This window comes from Bombina bombina, chromosome 2 (assembly GCF_027579735.1).
Source record: "Bombina bombina isolate aBomBom1 chromosome 2, aBomBom1.pri, whole genome shotgun sequence".
NCBI classification, from domain to species: Eukaryota; Metazoa; Chordata; class Amphibia; order Anura; family Bombinatoridae; genus Bombina; species Bombina bombina.
In genome coordinates, this window is record NC_069500.1 from 197,025,853 (window position 1) to 197,048,850 (window position 22,998).

The window sequence follows — 22,998 nt, forward strand, 5'->3', positions numbered from 1 at the left end:
GAGAAAGAGCGTTCACATTGTACTAGAACAGTGGTTCCCAAACATTTTCCAGCCACTGCCCCCTTGGTTTTATAAACTCATCCATGTATTATCTTGATATTGTAGTGACTTAGCAAGAGTCTTATATATACTACATTTAGGGCTATATTACAAGCAGTTATAAGGGTTTAAAGTGAGGAGATGTGGGGTTTGAGGAAAAAAATGGCACTGAAAGTGCCTTTACATTGCGGTGAATGGGGACTGTGTGTTCACTATAAATCCATGAAACAATTTATTTATTTCATGATTCAAATAGAGCATGTCATTTTACTTACCTTTCTAATTTACTGGTATTATCAAATTTTCTTCATTCTCTTGGTATCTTTAGTTGAAAAAGCAGGAATGTAAACTTAGGAGCCAGACCATTTTTGGTTCAGAACTCTGGGTAGCGCTTGCTGATTGGTGGCTAAATTTTGGTACTATTGATGTATTGAACTTTTGCTAAATCTATTTTCTAATGATGTGATTTTTAGGGACAAAAAAAAAAAAAGTTAATCTGTATAGTGGTTAGAAACAACATTTTAAAATTGAGATAGCAACAGACCCAGCCAAGAGTTCTAGACTACAGGTATGACATTTCTTCCCAGAGGTCAACCATTTCCCCAAGAAGTGAGAGATCCCCATTGTGAAAAATAATTAAAAAGACAAACACCAAGCATAAAATACTTGCATCATAGGGAAAACAGCACCATTTTGTCTTGCACACTAAAGAGGTTCAGGGTGTGCTTTTCAGGTGTTTTACATTCCTCCCCCATCCACACACTTACATTGCAACAGGCAAAGTAAAACAATGATACTTGGTGAGTACTAAAAAAAAGATCTCACAATTACAGCAAGTATAATTTACTTTTGGAAGACTACTCAGAATTCAGAAATATTGTGCCAAAACTAGCACCAGCTGATGCATAAACATCCAGTTTCAGACACGTGCAAGACTGACCTCTTGTGGTTGCTTTGCAGAGGTATAACCATTTGTATGTTGAGATTAAATTCTTTATAGAAGAACAAGGTCTATGAACAAAAATATTGCTTCTCGAAACTTTTAAGTTTGAGTAACTTTGCAAATCTTGTAAAATCTTGTAGAACAGTACAGTGGCTGTAAAATTGGCAGAAATGTTTAAACAAGGATGACTAACCAGAGAAACTGCTTCTGCACAATTTCTCTTAAAAACATTACAAAATTGTGCATTAAAGGATCCACTATGGTTCCTCAAACTCATGCCTGCTGAAACTGGCACAAGTAGCAATACTATCTGCCCCTCATACAAGGGGCTTACAAATCCGGATACATTTATAATGAGAATGTAGTTTAACCACATTGCAGTAACATTCTGAAATTCAGACTTCATTGATACCACCTTCTGCCTCAAATGGGAACAATCGTTGGTGAATGCTACTAGGGTGAGCCAAGATCTCATTAACTCAAAAGGGAATTTGTATTCCTGTTACAGTATCCATTTAACTTTTGTAGCTTTGTTTTACCAACTCTTTTACTAACTCATCTGGCAGTTCAATTTAATCAGTCAGCAAATATCAGCGTCAAGCAATCACTGAACACATATTTCATTTATAAATGCGATAGCACAAATATAGCAATTCAATATTTTTTCCTAATTAGAACATAGTAGGGGTATTTTAATGCAAATATGTAACATCTACCAATTAATTCTTATTCTCTGAAATGTACCTACATAATATTTTGCATTTTATGTGGGCTAAAACATAGGTGCATGATACGGGATTAAAATCTATACTACAATCGATACTATCATTTTATATTTTTTTACTGCATCTAACACTGGCAATCTTAGTAATATAATTAGTAATAATAATATTAGTTTAAAAAAATATAGAGGCAGCCCTCAAAGGCTTAGAAATTAGCATATGAGCCTACCTAGGTTTAGTTTAAACTAAGAATACCAAGAGAAAAAAGCAAATTTGTTGATAAAAGTAAATGGGAAAGTTGATTAAAATTAAAAGTCCTATTTGAATAATGAAAGTTTAATTTATACTAGACTGTCCCTTTAACACCCATTTAACTTCTCTGGCTAGTGGGATTGTTGTGCATTATCAAGTGGAGGAAGAAGTTAATTGCTTGTAGATGATGTACGGGATATATCTCATCTATAGTATATCGGCTCTATCACCTATATGAGTGATACCGTTTATCATGTTTTCATCGTTGGTGCATACTTTGCACTTCCTTTCCTCAATAGATACCCTGTGATGGCAAATAACTTTCTTTTTGCCATGATCCATAGTTCTATTGACAGCAATCAGCAACGTGTTACTTGTAGTTTGAGAACCAAACAGAATGTGGATTTATTTTCTAATACACATTCAACCACATGGAAAATGGCATCTGCACACATCAAGTGGCAAGGCAGTTTTTAAACTTTAAAAGTACATTTAGAGATGCTTTTCAAATTGAAAAGGTTTCTGGGACACGACTATTTAATATACATTATGGTAGACAATCATAGATCCAATGTCTAAAGATGGTGATGTTCTGAACAAAAATATATTTTAAAAAAATGGTATAAAAAGATGGTCAATGTCCATTTGGAATTCCAAAATCATGCAGTTTGGTTTAAAGTTGTCACATTCTTTGGTTCAAAGTCTTGGGCAGTTGAGAGCATTTTCTCTTCCAATACAGTTTGTTTTTTAGTTGTCATTGTTGCAAACAGTGTGTCCATCATGCCCAATACTTCTAAAAGTTCTTCTTGGTAAGAAATTTCTTTTTGTATGAGATCTTGAAGCTTTAAAAATTGTTGATCAATTACAGAAGATTGTCCAATAATAGGAGCATAGATATCTACAAAACAAAAAATGCAAAACAGGTTTATGCTCACATTTACTTTCTACTGCAGGTAAAATCTTGACTGCCAAGCGCTGGATTAAAACAGAACTGTTCATTTATGTAAATTTGAGACATAAAACCCAATACAATGATAAACAACTTTCCAATTTACTTTTATCATCAACTTTGCTTCATATATTGGCATCATCTGTTGAAGGAGCAGCAATGCACTACTAGGAGCTAGCTGAACACATTGGTGGCCTTTTATCATTGCCTCACTCAATCAACAGCTAGCTCCCAATAGTGCATTAATGCCCGAGTCTACCTAGATATGCTTTTCATTAAGGATTCCAAGAGAACAAATCAAATTGCATAATAAAAGTAAATTGTAAAGTTGTTTAAAATAGCATGTTTTATCTGAATTACGAAGGAAAATATTTTACTTTACTGTCACTTTAAGACTTATTGTCCATAATGCTAATTTAGTGACTAATTTAAGGACTCTGTACTGGAATGCCCAAATCTAGTCTTAAAAGTGATTGTAAACTTTAATGAATTAAAGCCTAGAATAAAAAAAATATCTTAAAACAGGGGCACTTTAAATTATTAAAGTTTACAAAAAGACGCTTATTTTTTTAAATAATTTCCCTTTGCGTTATGGAGATTTGGGCAGAGGAACTTTGTTTAATTTATTTAATTTGTTAAAGTTTACAATCACTTTAAACAGACAAGTAAGCACCTTGTAATTACAAGATGCATCTGTTTTATTCTTATAGAAAAACAAAACAAAATGTAAGATACAGATACAATAGTATAAAAAAAAGTAAATTTATACTTACCTGATAAATTTGTTTCTTTTTAGACACGATGAGTCCACGGATCACCTTCATTACTTATAGGATATTCACCTCCTGGTCAGCAGAAGGAGGCAAAGCGCACCACAGCAGAGCTGTTTAATAGCTCCTCCCTTCCCTCCCACTCCAGTCATTCGACCGAAGTTAGGAAGAGAAAGGAAAAGCCAAGGTGTAGTGGTGTCTGAAGTTTACAATAATTAACAACCTGTCTTAAAAGAACAGGGCAGGCCATGGACTCATCGTGTCTAAAAAGAAACAAATTTATCAGATAAGCATACATTTTCTTTTCTTTTTAAAGACACGATGAGTCCACGGATCATCTTCATTACTTATGGGATACAGTACCCAAGCTAGAGGACACAGATGATACGGGAGGGACAAGCCAGGGAACCTAAACGGAAGGCACCACTGCTTGAAGAACCTTTCTCCCCAAAACAGCCTCAGCAGAACCAAAAGTGTCAAATTTGTAAAATTTTGAAAAAATGTGAAGAGAGGACCAAGTTGCAGCCCTGCAAATCTGTGCCACAGAAGCTTCATGTCCATGAGGAAGCAACAGCCCTCGTGGAATGAGCCGCAACTCTCTCGGGAGGCTGCTGGCCAGCAGTCTCATATGCAAAAACATAATTTATGTAAGAATTTACCTGATAAATTAATTTCTTTGATATTGGCAAGAGTCCATGAGCTAGTGACGTATGGGATATACAATCCTACCAGGAGGGGCAAAGTTTCCCAAACCTTAAAATGCCTACAAATACACCCCTCACCACACCCACAATTCAGTTTAACGAATAGCCAAGAAGTGGGGTGATAAAGAAAGGAGTAAAAAAGCACCAACAAAGGAATTGGAATAATTGTGCTTTATACAAAAAATCATAACCACTATAAAAAGGGTGGGCCTCATGGACTCTTGCCAATATGAAAGAAATGAATTTATCAGGTAAATTCTTACATAAATTATGTTTTCTTTCATGTAATTGGCAAGAGTCCATGAGCTAGTGACGTATGGGATAGCAATACCCAAGATGTGGAAGTCCACGCAAGAGTCACTAGAGAGGGAGGGATAAAAAATAAAGACAGCCAATTCCGCTGAAAAAATTAATCCACAACCCAAATCATAAGTTTTAATCTTATAATGCAAAAGAAAAAAAGAAATTATAAGCAGAAGAATTAAACTGAAACTGCTGCCTGAAGAATTTTTCTATCAAAAACTGCTTCTGAAGAAGAAAAAACATCAAAATTATAGAATTTAGTAAATGTATGCAAAGAAGACCAAGTTGCTGCTTTGCAAATCTGAACAACTGAAGCTTCATTCTTAAAAGCCCAGGAAGTGGAAACTGACCTAGTAGAATTAGCTGTAATCATCTGAGGCGGGGATTAACCCGATTCCAAATAAGCGTGATGAATCAAAAGCTTTAACCAAGATGCCAAAGAAATGGCAGAAGCCTTCTGACCTTTCCTAGAACCAGAAATGATAACAAAGACTAGAAGTCTTCCTGATATCTTTAGTAGCTTCAACATAATATTTCAAAGCTCTCACCACATCCAAAAAATGTAAAGATCTTTCCAAAGAATTCTTAGGATTAGGACACAAAGAAGGGACAACAATTTCCCTACTAATGTTGTTGGAATTCACAACCTTAGGTAAGAATTTAAATGAAGTCCACAAAAGTTCCTTATCCTGATGAAAAATCAGAAAAGGAGACTCGCAAGAAAGAGCAGATAATTCAGAAACTCTTCTAGCAGAATAGATGGCCAAAAGAAACAATACTTTCCAAGAAAGCAATTTAATGTCCAAAGAATGCATAGGCTCAAACGGAGGAGCCTGTAAAGCCTTCAAAACCAAATTAAGACTCCAAGGAGGAGAGATTGATTTAATGACAGGCTTGATACGAACCAAAGCGTGTACAAAACAATGAATATCAGGGAGTTTAGCAATTTTTCTGTGGAATAAAACAGAAAGAGCAGAGATTTGTCCTTTCAAGGAACTTGCAGACAAACCCTTATTCAAACCATCCTGAAGAAACTGTAAAATTCTAGAAATTCAAAAAGAATGCCAAGAGAATTTATGAGAAGAACACAATGAAATGTAAGTCTTCCAAACGCGATAATAAATCTTTCTAGAAACAGATTTACGAGCCTGCACCATAGTATTAATCACTGAGTCAGAGAAACCTCTATGACTAAGCACTAAGCGTTCCATTTCCATACCTTCAAATTTAATGATTTGAGATCCTGATGGAAAAACGGACCTTGAGATAGAAGGTCTGGTCTTAGTGGAAGTGGCCAAGATTGGCAACTGGACATCCGAACAAGATGTGCATACCAAAACCTGTGAGCCCATGCTGGAGCCACCAGCAGCACAAATGATTGCTCCATGATGATCTTGAAAATAACTCTTGGAAGAAGAACTAGAGGCGGAAAAATATAGGCAGGTTGATAACTCCAGGGAAGTGTCAATGCATCCACTGCTTCCACCTGAGGATCCCTGGACCTGGACAGGTACCTGGGAAGTTTCTTGTTTAGATGAGATGCCATCAGATCTATTTCTGGAAGCCCCCACATCTGAACAATTTAAAAAAACACATCTGGGTGAAGAGACCACTCTCCTGGATGTAAAGTTTGACGACTGAGATAATCCGCTTCGAAAATGTCTATACCTGGGATATGGACCGCAGAAATTAGACAGGATCTGGATTCTGCCCAAACAAGTATCCGGGATACTTCTTTCATAGCCTGAGGACTGTGAGTCCCACCCTGATGATTGACATACACCACAGTTGTGACATTGTCTAAAAACAAATAAACGGCTCTCTCTTCAATAGAGGCCAAAACTGAAGAGCTCTGAGAATCGCACAGAGTTCCAAAATATTGATTGGTAATCTCGCCTCTTGAGATTTCCAAACCCCTTGTGCTGTCAGAGATCCCCAGACAGCTCCCCAACCTGAAAGACTCGCATCTGTTGTGATCACAGTCCAGGTTGGACGACCAAAAGAGGCCCCTTGAACTATATGATGGTGATCTAACCACCAAGTCAGAGATAGTCGAACATTGGGATTTAAGGATATTAATTGTGATATCCTTGTATAATCCCTGCACCATTGGTTCAGCATACAAAGCTGAAGAGGTCTCATGTGAAAACGAGCAAAGGGGATCGCGTCCGATGCTGCAGTCATGAGACCTAAAAACTCCATGCACATAGCTACTGAAGGGAAAGACTGAGACTGAAGGTTCCGACAAGCTGAAACCAATTTCAAACGTCTCTTGTCTGTTAGAGACAAAGTCATGGATACTGAATCTATCTGAAAACCTAAAAAGGTTACCCTTGTCTGAGGAATCAAAAAATTTTTTGGTAAATTGATCCTCCAACCATGTTTTTGAAGAAACAACACTAGTTGATTCGTGTGAGATTCTGCAGAACGTAAAGACTGAGCAAGTACCAAGATATCGTCCAAATAAGGAAACACCGCAATACGCCACTCTCTGATTACAGAGAGTAGGGCACCGAGAACCTTTGAAAAGATCCTTGGAGCTGTCGCTAGGCCAAAAGGAAGAGCAACAAATTGCTAATGCTTGTCTAGAAAAGAGAATCTCAGGAACTAATAATGATCTGGATGAATCGGAATATGAAGATATGCATCCTGCAAGTCTATTGTGGACATATAATGCCCTTGCTGAACAGAAGGCAGAAAAGTCCTTATAGTCACCATTTTGAATGTTGGTACTCTTACATAATGATTCAAGACTTTTAGATCCAGAACTGGTCTGAATGAATTTTCTTTCTTTGGGACAATGAACAGATTTGAATAAAACCCCAGACCCTGTTCCTGAAAAGGAACCGGCACGATTACCCCAGATAACACTGCGTGAGAGAAAGAAACTTCTCAGAGGCGGTCTTACTCTGAAACCTAATCTGTACCCCTGAGAGACAATGTTCTGAATCCAATGATTTTGGACTGAATTTATCCAAACATCCTTGAAAAATTTTAATCTGCCCCCTACCAGCTGAGCTGGAATGAGGACCGCACCTTCATGCGGACTTGGGGGCTGGTTTAGATCTCTTAAATGGCTTGGATTTATTCCAGATTGAGGAAGGCTTCCAATTGGAAACAGATTCCTTAGAGGAAGGATTAGGTTTCTGTTCCTTATTTTGTCGAAAGGAACGAAAACGGTTAGAAGCTTTAAATTTACCCTTAGATTTTTTATCCTGAGGCAAAAAAGCTCCCTTCCCACCAGTGACAGTTGAAATTATAGAATCCAACTGAGAACCAAATAATTTATTACCTTGGAAAGAAAGAGATAGCAATGTCGATTTAGAAGTCCTATCAGCATTCCAAGATTTAAGCCATAAAGCTCTTTTAGCTAAAATAGCTAAAGACATATATCTAACATCAATTCTGATGATATAAAAAATGGCATCACAAATGAAATTATTAGCATGTTGAATTAATTTAACAATTCTATACACATTATGATCTGATACTTGTTGCGCTAAAGTTTCCAACCAAAAAGTTGAAGCAGCTGCAACATCAGCCAAAGAAATAGCAGGCCTAAGGAGATGACCTGAACATAAATAAGCTTTCCTTAGATAAGAGTCAAACTTCCTATCTAAAGGATCTTTAAAAGAAATACTATCTTCCGTAGGAATAGTAGTACGTTTAGCAAGAGTAGAGATGGCCCCATCAACTTTGGGGATCTTTTCCCAAAACTCCAAACTATCAGTAGGCAAAGGATACAATTTTTTAAACCTTGAAGGGGGAGTAAAAGAAGTACTTAGTCTATTCCATTCCTTTGAAATCATATCTGAAATAGCATCAGGAACTGGAAAAAACTCTGGAATAACTACATGAGGTTTATAAACCGAATTTAAACATTTACTAGTTTTAGTATCAAGAGGACTAGTTTCCTCCATATCTAATACAATCAACACTTCTTTTCATAAAGAACGAATATACTCCATTTTAAATAAATAAGAGGATTTGTCAGTATCAATATCTGAGGCAGGATCCTCTGAATCAGATAGATCCTCATCAGAGATAGATAAATCAGTATGTTGTCGGTCATTAGAAAATTCATCAACTCTATGAGAAGTTTTAAAAGACCTTTTTACGTTTATTAGAAGGCGGAATGGCAGACAAAGCCTTCTGAATGGAATCAGAAATAAATTCTCTTAAATTTACAGGAATATCCTGAACATTAGATGTTGATGGACCAGCAACATGTAATGAACTACTACTGATGGAAACCTTCTCTGCATGTAAAAGTTTATCATGGCAACTATTACAAACCACAGCTGGAGGAACAGTTACCACAAGTTTACAACAAATGCACTTAGCTTTGGTAGAACCGATATCAGGAAGCAGGATTCAAGTAGTAGATTCTGAGACAGGATCAGATTGAGACATCTTGCAGTATGTAAAATAAAACAACATATAAAGCAAAATTATTAATTTCCTTATATGACAGTTTCAGGAATGGGAAAAAAATGCAACCAGAATAGGCCTCCGACATAGAAAAAAAGACCAGAGGCAAAAGTAATGAGGTCTTAAATAATTAAAAAAATGTTTGGCGCCAAGTATGATGCACCACAACTGAAAAACATTTTTTGCCGCCAAAAACATCCGGAACGAAACTCGAGCGTCATAGATGACGCAACCTAGTGAAAGACTCAGCGCCAACTAAGACGAATTTGCGTCAAACTTAAATTTCGCGCCAAGAATGACGCAATAAATTATAGCACTTTGCGCTCTTGCGAGCCTAATACAGCCCGCAATTTAGAAGTCAATTTGAAAACCTCAGGTAAGAATTTTTTTTTTTAATGCATTTCCCAGATATGAAACTGACAGTCTGCAAAAATGAAATATACTGATAAACCTGAATCTTGGCAAATATAAGTACCATATATTTAGAACTTTATATATAAAGTGCCAAGACACAGGTGAGAGTGTCTTAAGTAAATGAGATATACTTACCAAAAGACACCCATCCACATATAGCAGATAGCCAAACCAGTACTGAAACGAAAATCAGTAGAGGTAATGGTATATAAGAGTATATCGTCGATCTGAAAAGGGAGGTAGGAGATGAATCTCTACGACCAATAAAAGAGAACCCATGAAATAGATCCCTGTTAGGAAGACCATTGTATTCAATAGGTGATACTCCCTTCACATCCCTCTGACATTCACTGTACTCTGAGAGGAACCGGGCTTCAACATGCTGAGAAGCGCATATCAACGTAGAAATCTAGCAGAAAACTTACTTCACCACCTCATAGGAGGCAAAGTTTGTAAAACTGAATTGTGGGTGTGGTGAGGGGTGTATTTGTAGGCATTTTGAGGTTTGGGAAACTTTGCCCCTCCTGGTAGGATTGTATATCCCATACGTCACTAGCTCATGGACTCTTGCCAATTACATGAAAGAAATAGACAAGGCAGATATTTGACCCTTTAGGGAACTTGCTGATAAGCCCTTCTCCAAACCTTCTTTGAGAAAAGACAGAATTCTAAGAATCCTAACTCTACTCCAAGAGTAGCCCTTGGATTCACACCAATACAGATATTTACACCATATCTTATGGTAAATATTTCTAGTCACAGGTTTACGATACTGAATCATGGTCTCAATGACCGATTCCGAAAATCCACGCTTGGGTAAAATTAAGTGTTCAATCTCCAAGCAGACAGCTTTAGAGAAACTAGATTTGGATGAAGGAAGGGCCCTTGAAGAAAAAGGTCCTTTCTCAACGGAAGTCTCCAAGGTGGAAGAGATGATATATCCACCAGGTCTGCATACCAAATCCTGCGAGACCACGCCAGGTGCAATGAGAATCACCGACGCCCTCTTCTGCTTGATTCGAGCAATTACCCGAGGAAGAAGAGCGAACGGAGAAAATAGGTATGCGAGACTGAAATTCCAAGGTACCGCCAGTGCGTCTATCAGTACAGCCTGAGGGTCCCTTAACCTTGACCCATACCTCGGAAGCTTGGCATTCTGCCGAGATGCCATGAGATCCAATTCCGGCTGACCCAATTTGAGAATCAGGCTGGAAAACACTTCCAGATGGAGTTCCCACTCCCCCGGGTGAAAGGTCTGTCTGCTCAGGAAGTCTGCCTCCCAGTTGTCCACTTCTGGGATGTGTATCGCCGACAGACAGCAACTGTGGGTCTCCGCCCACTGAATTATCTTGGCTACCTCTGTCATGGCCAAGGAATTCTGAGTTCCTCCCTGATGGTTGATGTAAGCCACTGAAGTTATGTTGTCTGACTGGAACCTGATAAACCGGGCCAAGGCTAACTGAGGCCAGGCCAGAAGAGCATTGAAGATTGCTCTTAGCTCCAGAATATTTATGGGTAGAACAGACTCCGACCGAGTCCATGTTCCCTGAGCCTTTAGAGAGCCCCAGACTGCTCCCCATCCCAGAAAGCTGGCGTCTGTTGTCACAATCACCCAAGAGGGTCTGCGAAAATAGGTTCCCTGAGAGAGATGATCCTGAGACAACCATGAAAGAAGAGAATCCCTTGTCTCCTGCTCCAGCTGTAATCGCGGAGACAGATCCGCATAATCTCCGTTACACTATCTGAGCATGCTTAACTGCAGAGGTCTGAGGTGGAAACGGGCGAACAGTATGATGTCCATTGCCGCTACCGTCAGACCGATTACCTCCATGCACTGAGCCACTGATGGCCAAAGAGGACAGAAGCGCTAGGCAAGAATAGAATCGAAAATCTTTGATTTCCTGACTTCTGTCAGAAATTTTTTATTGATAAGGAATCTATTATGGTTCCCAAGAAAATTACCCTTGTAGATGGGACTAAGGAACTCTTTTCCAAATTTACCTTCCATCCGTGAGATCGCAGGAAAGATAACATTTCTGTGTGGGATCTTGCTTGTTGAAACGATGGCGCCTGAACCAGAATTTCATCCAGATAAGGCGCCACTGCAATGCCCCGCAATCGGAGCACTGCCAACAGGGATCCCAGAACCTTTGAGAAAATTCTGGGAACTGTGGCAAGGCCGAATGGAAGAGGCACAAACTGGAAGTGTTTGTCTAGAAATGTAAACCTCAGAAACATGTGATGGTCCTTGTGGATGAGAACACGCAGGTACGAGTCCTTTAAATCTACCGTTGTCATAAACTGAACCTCTTGAACCAAAGGAAGAATGGAATAAAAATTGTTGAAGGACGGTAATCTGATGAACTTGATCATGATCTAAAATTGGTCTGAAGGTTCCCTCTTTTTTGGGAATCACGAACAGATTGGAGTAGAACTCCAGACCCCGTTCCTGCATTAGGACAGGAACAATCAATCCCAGGTCGGAGAGGTCCCGAACACAGTGTAAGAACGCCTCTCTTTATCTGGTCTACAGATAATCTTGAAAGCAGAAACCTGCCCCTGGGAGGAAAGGTCTTGAACTCTAGCTTGTATCCCTGGGACACAATGTCCACCGCCAGGGATCCTGAACATTTCGAACCCAAGCCTGAGCGAAGAAGGAAAGTCTGCCCCCCATAAGATCCGGTCCTGGATCGGGGACAGGCCCTTCATGCTGTCTTTGATTCAATAGCAGGCTTTTTGGATTGTTTTCCCTTGTTCCAAGACTGATTGGGCCTCCAGGAAGGCTTGGACTGCTCCTGCTTGGAAGAGGGAGAGAAAGGCTTTCCCTTGAAATTTCGAAAGGAACGAAAATTACGGACGTTCCTTTTGTTTATTTCTCTTATCCTGAGGGAGGAAATGGCCCTTTCCTCCCGTAATGTCAGAAATTATTTCCGTCAAACCCGGCCCAAACAAGGTCTTTCCCTTGTAAGGAATCACCAAAAGTTTAGACTTAGATGACACATGCGCAGACCAAGATTTTAACCATAAAGCTCTGCGGGCCAGTACGGCAAAACTAGAAATCTTAGCCCCTAGTTTAATAACCTGAAGGGAAGCATCCGTGATAAAGGAGATGGCCAACTTAAGTGCCTTTTTATCCTATCCTGAATTTCTTTGAGGGGAGTCTCTGATTCTGAATAGAATCAGACAACGTATCAAACCAGTATGCTGCCGCACTAGTGACAGTAGTAATACAGAGCGCAGGTTGCCATTGTAAACCTTGGTGTACATACATTTTCTTGAGCAACCCCTCTAACTTCTTGTCCATAGGGTTCTTAAAGGAACAACTATCCTCTATGTGAATAGTTGTTCTCTTGGCTAGAGTGGAAATTGCCCCTTCCACCTTGGGTACCGTCTGCCAAGACTCCTAGAGTCTGCTATAGGAAACATCTTTTTAAATATAGGGGATGGAGAGAAAGGGATACCCGGTCTCTCCCATTCCTTAGCAATAATCTCTGTAGCCCTATCTGGTACAGGAAATACCTCCACCATGGAAGGCACGTCAAAGTACTTGTTTAGTTTACTGGACTTCTTAGGATTGACTACGACGGTAGTGTCAGAGTCATCCAGGGTAGCTAAAACCTCCTTTAGTAACAACCGGAGGTGTTCGAGCTTAAACCTGAAACAAACAACTTCAGTATCAGCTAAAGGAATTACACTGTCTGAGTTTGAGATTTCACCCTCAGATGCTACCTAAGTATCTTCCTCTTCAGGCTTCTGGGAAGGAACATTCGAATAGCCACTAATGTGTCAGCAACCTTACTCACTGATTGATTACATTTCCTCTTGCGCTTTCCCTGCAGCATGGGAAAAGCAGACAACACATCAGATACCGCTGATGACATTAGGGAAGCGATGTCTTGCAAGGTAACTCCAGGTGGAGTAATCAAGCAAGCGCAGGGCACTGGTTGAGGAGAAAGCTGCGGCATATCTTGAACATTGTCAGAAGACTCCTGAACAGTATCCGCCTTAGACAATGTTGGCTCAGGAAAAAGTATATCCCTGTAATGTAAAGTTCTCTCAATACATGAGGAACAGAAAGGGATTGGTGGTTCTACATTAGCATCAAAACATAAAGAACATGTAACATCTTGCAGGGTTTCTTGGTCCATCTTTATTCACCAATAAACCGACAAAACTGATCTTTTTACAGTATTTAGAAAATAGCCCCCAAAGAAAAAATCATTACCGTCTCTTTAAATTATAAAAATAACACCCTAGAACAAAACAGTATAATCTTGTACTGTTGAAAAAATAATAAAATCTTGCTTGAAGAATCTTTTCCTAACACCTAACTTTACCACTTCCTTGCTCTAACGTAGGCAAAGAGAATGACTGGGGTTGGAGGGAAGGGAGGTGATATTTAACAGCTTTGCTGTGGTGCTCTTTGCCGCCTCCTGCTGGGCAGAAGTGATAATCCTAATAGTAATCAGATGATCCGTGGACTCATCGTGTCATTAGAAAGAAAAATGTATTTAAGACTACAGAATCTTAATGTACATGTTTCTCAATGTCCAATACACTCTGGGAGAAATTATAATACAAACCACATACGTGTGTGTGTGTGTGGTGTGTATATATATATATATATACATATATATATATATATATATATATATATATATATATATATATATATATATATATATATACATACATACACACATACACACACACACACATATATACACACATACATACACACACAAATACATAACCTACAGTATTATTGTATTAAACTGTGAGTATGCATTTAACTTGCAGCACTAATATTCTATTAAAAAATAAACAAGCTTCATAAAATACAGTAATATTCTTAGTTCCAGAGTGAGCAATCTCTGTGCCTGTAGAAATACTGTATAGCAAGTAATCATGCTCCATAGCATGCAGTAATATTCTATTTTGTGCAGTATATCATATAAGAGATTCGACAAACAAAAATAGCACTGCCTTGCATAGAGAATATGTGGGGTAAAATGATTAGTAATGTCTCCATAGCAAACAATAATAGTGTAAAGTAAGCCAGCTGAGCTCTATAGTTTGCAGTATGATTCTAATGCAGAGCAAACAAGCTCTTTATCTTGCAATGATGACCTATGCCAAGTGAGTCCCACTACACAACACTACCATATTCACTCACCGGCCCCCCAAGCAGCGTTTTCTTGTCCGGTGCAGCAGCAAGCACAGCGGCTCTCTCCCACCATGAATAGAAAGCTGGCCAGCAGGATGCACGGTCTGCGCGCCCAAATACTTTGAATGGAGTATTTGGGCGCGCATACCGTACATCCTGCTGGCCAGCTTTCTATTCATGGTGGGAGGGAGCCGCTGTGCTTGCTTCTGCACCATACAAGAAAACACTGCTAGTCCATTCAGCACTGCACGGCCGGCTATCCATCCAGCTAGACCCGACATGGCTGCCACCCGGCCCCACTCAGCCTAAGCTCAGTCAGTCACCATGTGCTAGTACAGCACTGGTAGGTCACTGCCACCCCCCTTACCCGCATTTGTGGTCACCGCAGAGCCCTCCTTTACGTCATAGGTGACATAGTGGCCAGGGTTATAAATTGTGTACTCTCGTGGTTTTTAAACCGCGGCGATTAATCGCAATTTTAAATCGCATATGCGATTAATCGAGCATCCCTACTTTAAACCTTTACATTTCTGCCTATTTCTAAGTCCCTGCAGGCCGCCTTTATCTCAATGCATTTGTATGGATTTTCACAGCAAGGTGATGCTAGTTTATGTGTGCCATATAGATAGCAATGTGCTCACTTCTGTGGAGTTATTCATGAGTCAGCACTAATTAGCTAAAATGCAAGTATGTAAATAGCACTGAGATAAGGACGCAGTCTGCAGAGGATAGATACAAGGTAATCACAGAGGTAAAATGTATATTAATATAAACGTGTTGATTGTGCAAAACTGCGGAATGGGTAATAAAGGGACTATCTATCTTTTTAAACAATAAAAAAAAAATCTGGAGTAGGCTGTCCCTTTAAAATAAATGTAAAGTGCATTCTAACATTGTAGGCTGCTAAATGAATAACCACACAACGATATTGAGATCTTCTGGCTGGTACTAAGAGAATAACTAGTAGATCACAATCCATATTTTGGGCACAGTAGCTCTAAACTTTCTAAAAATATTTGCATTAAAAAAAAAAACAACTTACCAATAATTTGTTCTGCCACATTCACCAGAATCTGAGAAAACCTTGGATCTGCAAGATTTCTATTAAAATAAAATTAGACAAAAAGTATAAAATTATAAGGATAGCAGATTACACAATACAACCTTATATATATGGATATATACTATATTGCCAAAAAGTATGTTGACACCTCATCATTACACCTATATAAGTTTGTTGAACATCCCCTTCTAAATCCATGGGCATTAATATGGCATTGCCCCCTCTTTTTTTGGCTATAACAGCCTCAACTCTTCTGGGATGGCTTTCTACAAAATTGTGGAGTGTGTCTATTCAGCCAAAAGAGCATTTGTAATTTTGGGCACTAATGCTGGACGAGAAGGTCTGGCTCGCAATCGGTATTCCTATTCATCCCAAAGGTGTTCAGTGGTGTTGACGTCAGGGCACTGTACAGGGCACTTGAGTTCCTCCACACTTAACTCGTCAAACCATGTCTTCATGGATGGATCTCGAACAGGGACATAGTCATGCTGGAACAGGAACATGCCTCACCAGACTGCTACTACAAAGTTGGAGGCACACAGTTGTCTAAAATGTCTATCTCCTGCGTAAATTGACCCTTCACTAGAACTAAGGGGTCTAGCCTAAATCATTAAAAACAGCCCAAGACCATTATCCCTCCTCCATCAAACTTTTGACACTATGCATTCCAGTAGGTATGGTCAACCACTCTGTGGCTGGGCTGCTGTGGCCCTTAGACACCATCTCTTCAGCCCTTAGACACCATCTCTTCACAAAAATACCACTTACAGTTGACTGGGGAAGAAATTTCACAAGCAGACTTGTGGCATAGGTGGCATACTATGACAGCACCATGTTTAAAGATACTGTAGCTATTCAGTACAACCCATAATATACTGCCAATGTTTGTCTATGGAGATTGTATGGCTCATGTTCTGGATTGTATGCACCTGTTAGCAATCGGTGTGGTTAAAACATCTGAACTCAGTAATTAGTAAGGATATCCACAGACGTTCAGCTATGTAGAGAGTGAGTGTGGGTGTATATAGAGATAAAATACACATACAGTTTATATTAAATATGTGCATTAGGATACTTTGGCGGCTACTCGCAACAATCGGCTATTTTTGGAGACAGATTTCTTCATGTGAAAGTGAAACACACTAAGATCTGTGCTAATCCAGATCTTAGTGCGCTGCACTTTCACAAGAAGAAATCTGGCTCCTAAAATAGCAGAATGTTGCAAGCGGCTGCCACTTTCCGAATTTGGATACTAACAAAGTATCTGTATGCACATATGCACGTAACAGTCAAAATTCAAAAAGCTTTATAAATACGAAGCTCACTTACTTTAAAAGAAAGAGCATAAGAGTGCTTAGTTCTTTCTCATTTCGACCTGCCAGGGCATTTTTAAGCGTTCCTCTGCGGTTCAACTCATTCATGACAGCCACTGTAACTTCAGGTGTTGAAAGCCTTATGCCAGGCTGCAAAAACAAAACTAGTTAATGTATTGGTACAGAGCACTACAAATACCCTGCTTACATTTTTATATGCATAAGGTTCTGGATTCTCCGGTTGAGCAACAAACATACATACGTTTTCTAGAAACTGTAAGTATTGCTTAAAGGAACAGTAAGCTGCTGGACACTTCATCAGAATGGTTAATATTCACTATTCTTTCTCCACCTGTGCCTTGCAGCTCTCTTCAGAGTTGTTCTGTAATTTTAACCCTTTACAGGTGCTAGTTGGTGAAGCTCTGCATTTCCATACTGGGCACACAATGCTGGAGCCCACATATTCTTGTGGCAGAAATGGTGAACATTCACAAACAAGGGATGCTGACAAGCTTTTACACAGCTGTATTGTGTACATTAGGTTTATATTTGTGTGATTTATAGACCGGTTAAACAATACGCAACATATATAAAAAAGATCATTTGCATATTATAAAGGAATGCAGTCACTTATGCTCGATAACCCAACGTGCACAGTACAGCTGTGAAAAAGCCAGCACATCGCTCATCTGTGAACGTACACCACTTCTGTCACAGAACACAAGAATACCTAAGCTTAGATGGAGACGCCGTATGGAGATGTGACCTCCTTAAAGGGATAGTCTAGTCAAAATTAAACTTTCATGATGTATGCAATTTTATGCAACTTTCTAATTTACTCCTATTATCAATTTTTCTTCACTCTCTTGGTATCTTTATTTGAAAAAGCAAGAATGTAAGCTTAGGAGCCAGACAATTTTTGGTTCAGCACCTGGGTAGCGCTTGCTGATTGGTGTCTAAATGTAGCCACCAATCAAGCAAGCACTACCCAGGTGCTGAACCAAAAATGGACCGGCTCCTAAGCTTACACATTCTTGATTAATCAAATAAAGATACCAAGGGAACGAAGAAAACTGATAATAGGAGTAAATTAGAAAGTTGCATAAAACTGCATACTCTATCTGAATCATGTAACTGTAATTTTGACTAGACTCTCCCTTTAACCAATTGGCACCAATAAGGGATTAAATAAGAGAACTTTAAGAAAGTTGCTAGTACAATGGCACAGTGAGTAGTAACCATGCTATTGTTGTGCTCAGCAATTTAATGTCCCTTTAAGGGAACACAGCAGAAGAGTACAAGAAATGAGCATTAAAACCAATTTTGAAATGAAAAGGAAAGAGCAGACCATGGTGCAAAGGGAATCTTCAAACACAGCATATTCCAGAAGAAAGAAAAAGAACTATATAAAACATATAATAAAGTCTATAAACAGTAAAGATAAATGCACAAGCCCAATAAGCTCTCTACTATTAAATTCACTTTGATTTTAGTGCCCATTCATTTCTTGGCTGACTGTGTGTGAGTGAAGCAAAATGAACTGTACCTTCTGATCCCATATCAGCGTAAATGTCTGATGTGGCACCCCTGGATGGTACCAACCACGCTGTGACGGTAACTTAGTCCGTGTATAAGCACGCATTGTTCTGCTTATATATATTTGATGAGAATTTTGTCACAGCTTAAATGTCACACTTGTCTACCTCCCTCTTTTTTCCTGATGATGTAAACTCCTATTTTCTTTATTTCTTTGTTATCCTTTAGGTTTCAGTTTGTGTTATTTGTTCTCTTTTTGACAACAAATAAAAACTTTTAAATTAAAATAAGAGTGTGCTCTCTGTAACTGGTAGGAAGTGAAGGTGAAATGGAACCCTGCAGTGGTAGCCCAGATATCAAACATTTATGCCCTATAATTATTAACAGGTTATCTATTTCAAATTTTCAATTATGAGATAGTCACTTTAAAGGGACACTGAACCCACATTTTTTCTTTCATAATGCAGATAGAGCATGACATTTTAAGCCACTTTCTAATTTACCATTATCAATTTCTTTGTTCTCTTGCTATCTTTATTTTAAAAGCAGGAATGTAAATCTTAGCAGCCAGTCCATTTTGGGTTCAGTACCATAGATAGTGCTTGCTTATTGGAGGCTTACATTTATCCACCAATAAGCAATCATAACCCTGGTTCTCAACCAAAATTGGGCCGGCTCCTATGCATCACATTCCTGCTTTTTAAATAAATATAAGAGAATGAAGTAAAATTGGTAATAGGAGTAAATTAGAACTTTCTTAAAATTGCATGCTCTATCTGAATCATGAAAGAAAAAAATGGGTTTAGTGTCTCTTTAAACCATTAAGAGTGAAAATAAGTAACCCTTAAAGCCAATACTTAAATGGTGAAGCATACTGCACATTATATACTCTTAGTAACCAGTCAGTTAATGGAAATAAAAAAGGTAATTAAATGCACATAATACCCATATGCTAAATTACTGGAAAGTGATGCAGTATAACTGTAAAAAGCTGACATGAAAATATCACCTGAGCTATATAAAAAAGGAAGATATGTTACCTCAAAATTTCTTCAGCTCACCAGAGAAAGTGCTGTGTAAATATTTATACTTCAGCTGCAAGTTAAAAAAAAACAAAACCCAAAACCCATTAGCCAATCAGCATCAGCAGTGCTGATGTCATACTTTGCATAACTGTGATCTCATAAGAATTCACTGAAAATTTGTGAGATTTCATAGTAAACTTCCTTAAACTGAATAGGAAAATAACATGACTGTGCTGAAAATATCAGATGCACACTCCCTTGCAAGTCCTGGGACTAGCATCCTGATTGGCTGCTTAATGTCCCTTTACAGTGGGGTGTAAATACTTAAAGGGCCATAATACCCAAATGTTTAAACACTTGAAAGTGATGCAGCATAGCTGTAAAAAGCGGACTAGAAAATATCACCTGAACATCTCTATATAAAAAAGAAAGATATTTTACCTCAAAAGTTCCTCAGTAGCCACCTCCCATTGTAAAGGATTTCTAAGCAGCATTTTAGTGTGTTTGTCCTGGGACATCTGAAGGGACTAGCATCGTGCACTCTCATATTATTTCACCAATCAGGTAAAGGAAGCTTACTATGAAATCTCATGAGAGTTAAGTCAAATCTCATGAGATCACAGTAAGAGTTCATGACCTCAGCACTGCTGATGCTGATTGGCTGCTGTTCATTTCTTCATTTTTTTAAATTTGTTTACCTGCAGCTGGGAGCAGCTGAGTATAACTTTTTACACAGAACTCACTCTGCTGAGCTGAGGAAATTGTGAGGTAAAATATCTTCCTTTTTTACATAGAGATGCTCAGGTGATATTTTCCTGTCAGCTTTTTACAGTTATACTGCATCAGTTTCAAGTGATTTAGCATATGAGTATTATGTCCCTTTAAGACATTTTGAGGTCAGATATCTTACTTTTTACATAGAAATGTTCAGGTGATATTTTCTAGTCAGATTTTTGCAGCATAGCTGCATCACTTTCAAGTAATTAAGCATATGGGTATCATGTCCCTTTTAACGCAAAATCAAACTAACGATAAAATACAGATGTACAGTAAAAATAATCAAAGCACTCTACACCGATTTATTTTGCCTCCTTAATCATTAGTTTACTTCAACAAATTGTATTCCTCTACCCAAAGAGAAAGTAGGATGCATACAATACACGTTCTTTAAAAAATGGCTTTATTTGAAAAAGTTTAAAAGTACAATATCAAATTCCGATTTAAACAAGACTCTCTTCACAGCTTTACAGATTGAGGCTTTGTACAAATATTACTAGCAAGTAATTAACAGTGCCCTTTTGTTATATTTTAAACCTTAGGTTTACCCTGCACCAAACTATACAAAACCAATCAACCCCAGGACAAAACCTAGCAAATAAAAAAAAGGGAAAGAAGAAGAGCAAAGAAAGAAGGAACAACCCCGTCTATGAAGCACATTTAACTCACATCTTCAGGGCCCATTGATGGAAGGATATGGTTTATTTTTGTCTGAAGGTCATTCCCCATATATGAAATAAATTTCTCCCATGCTTTTTTGTAATCTTTAATCCCATTTATTTTATAATATTTGGTGTTGTGGGCCTCAGGATAGCTGGTTTAACCAACCGAATTTTAACTATGCTAATTGTGGGGATTTCTTTATTAATCCAATTGTTGAAGATAAGTGTTCCAGTTAGAACAATTACCCATTGAATGAATGTATACCTTGTACCCCAATTTGATGCTTTGTTTAAAAATAAAATGTTTTCTTCTATTATCTTAACCTTTTTCCTCAGGATTGATGAAATTAGATATTCAATTTTTCCCCATAACGGACGTATTTTTGGACAAGTATATAACAAATGAAGTATATTAGGGTCATACTCCCTGCAATATTTACATGAGTTTTCAGTTAGTATTTTCCACTTTAATGCTCTCCTGTGAGTAATATAATCAAGATGAATGAGCCTGAAATGAGATTCTCTAATTTTAGCCGATCTAGTTACAACTTTTCTGAATGTTAGATTTATTACTAAAATGATTAGCGATCCTATCCCATCTACTGTTATATTCTTTAGTTATTTCCTTCTCTAATAAAGTTTGTAAAATACTATAAATAAATGATAAAAGCCTTTTTTGATCTTGGGGCAATCTAATATAGGATGTTTTTGACCTATGTTTGGTGAATTTTTTTTCATTTGATGCAAGTAATGCTTTGCCTGCATAAAATAAAACTTTTCTTTTATAGGTACATTGTGTATCCTTTGAAAATCTTTAAAGTTATATGATTTTGCAGTTAAAGGGACACTAAACCCAATTTTTTTCTTTCATAATTCAGATAGAGCATGCAATCTTAAGCAACTTTCTAATTTACTCCTATTATCAATTTTTCTTCGTTCTCTTGCTATCTTTATTTTAAAAGTAGGAATGTAAATCTCAGCAGCCAGCCCATTTTAGGTTCAGCACCATGGATAGCGCTTGCTTATTGGAGGCTTACTTCACCAATAAGTAAGCATAACCCAGGTTCTCAAACAAAAATGGGCTGACTCCTATGCATCACATTCCTGCTTTTTAAATAAAGATAGCAAGAGAACAAAGAAAAATTGATAATAGGAGTAAATTAGAAAGGATTGAATAATAAGGGAAGCTGTTTTGAAACTGAATAGCTGCCTCCTATGGATTTCATTGTGGTTCTCCAAGCTAAAAGTATGTCTTTTACCAAGGGATGAGAGTAAATCCTAGGTCCTAATTCTTTATTTGATGAATGGAGAGTAAACAGAAGAGAAAAAGGGGCGCAGATTGTTTCATCAATGCTACAATTAGTAAAGTTATCTGTTTGGCCTAACCAGTCTACCGGGAATCTTGGCAAAGTTGCAGTTATACATTTTAATATTTGGTAATGCCAGTCCTCCCTTAGAAAAAGGAAGATATAATTTATCTAGCCTAGTCCTGGGTTTCTTTCCCCGCCAAAGGAAGTGTCTCAGAGCATTTGCAAACTAAATAAAATCTTGAGGTTTTATTGCAAGAGGTAACATCCTAAGGGGGTACAAGATTCTTGGAAGAATAAACATTTTAAAAGCTGCCACCCTACCTGAGAGGGAGAGCGGCATATTAACCCAATTTTCTAGTTTGTCTGCATTATGTTGAAGATATATTTAGGCTATACCAGTTAGATGGATTTGCCGTCAGATATATTCCCAGATATTTTAAGATTTTGGTTTCTATAAAGGGATATGGCTGTTCTAAAATATTTATTTTTTTTAACCATAAAATAATTTATTTTATATCCTGAGACTTTCCAATAGTCTTCTAGTATATTTATAATTTTGGTAACTTGTTTTACCGGTGAAGTTATACACATCAATAGGTCGTCTGCAAAAAGTGAGAT

General features: G+C 38.1%; 1 protein-coding gene across 2 annotated transcripts in view; it reads right to left on the bottom strand.

Annotated features, from left to right (window-relative positions):
• Positions 1 to 2,326: 2,326 nt before the first annotated feature.
• UTP15 (UTP15 small subunit processome component) overlaps positions 2,327 to 22,998 on the bottom strand; it is a 75,399-nt gene continuing 54,727 nt past the window's right edge. For both annotated transcript variants that reach the window (XM_053701423.1, XM_053701424.1), the window contains exons 11-13: positions 17,087 to 17,220; positions 15,737 to 15,795; positions 2,327 to 2,854 (exon numbers count right to left, since the gene is read on the bottom strand). In XM_053701423.1, the coding sequence (XP_053557398.1) occupies positions 2,616 to 2,854; positions 15,737 to 15,795; positions 17,087 to 17,220 (432 nt within the window). In that variant the 3' untranslated portion in view covers positions 2,327 to 2,615. The remainder of the gene's footprint in view (positions 2,855 to 15,736; positions 15,796 to 17,086; positions 17,221 to 22,998) is intronic.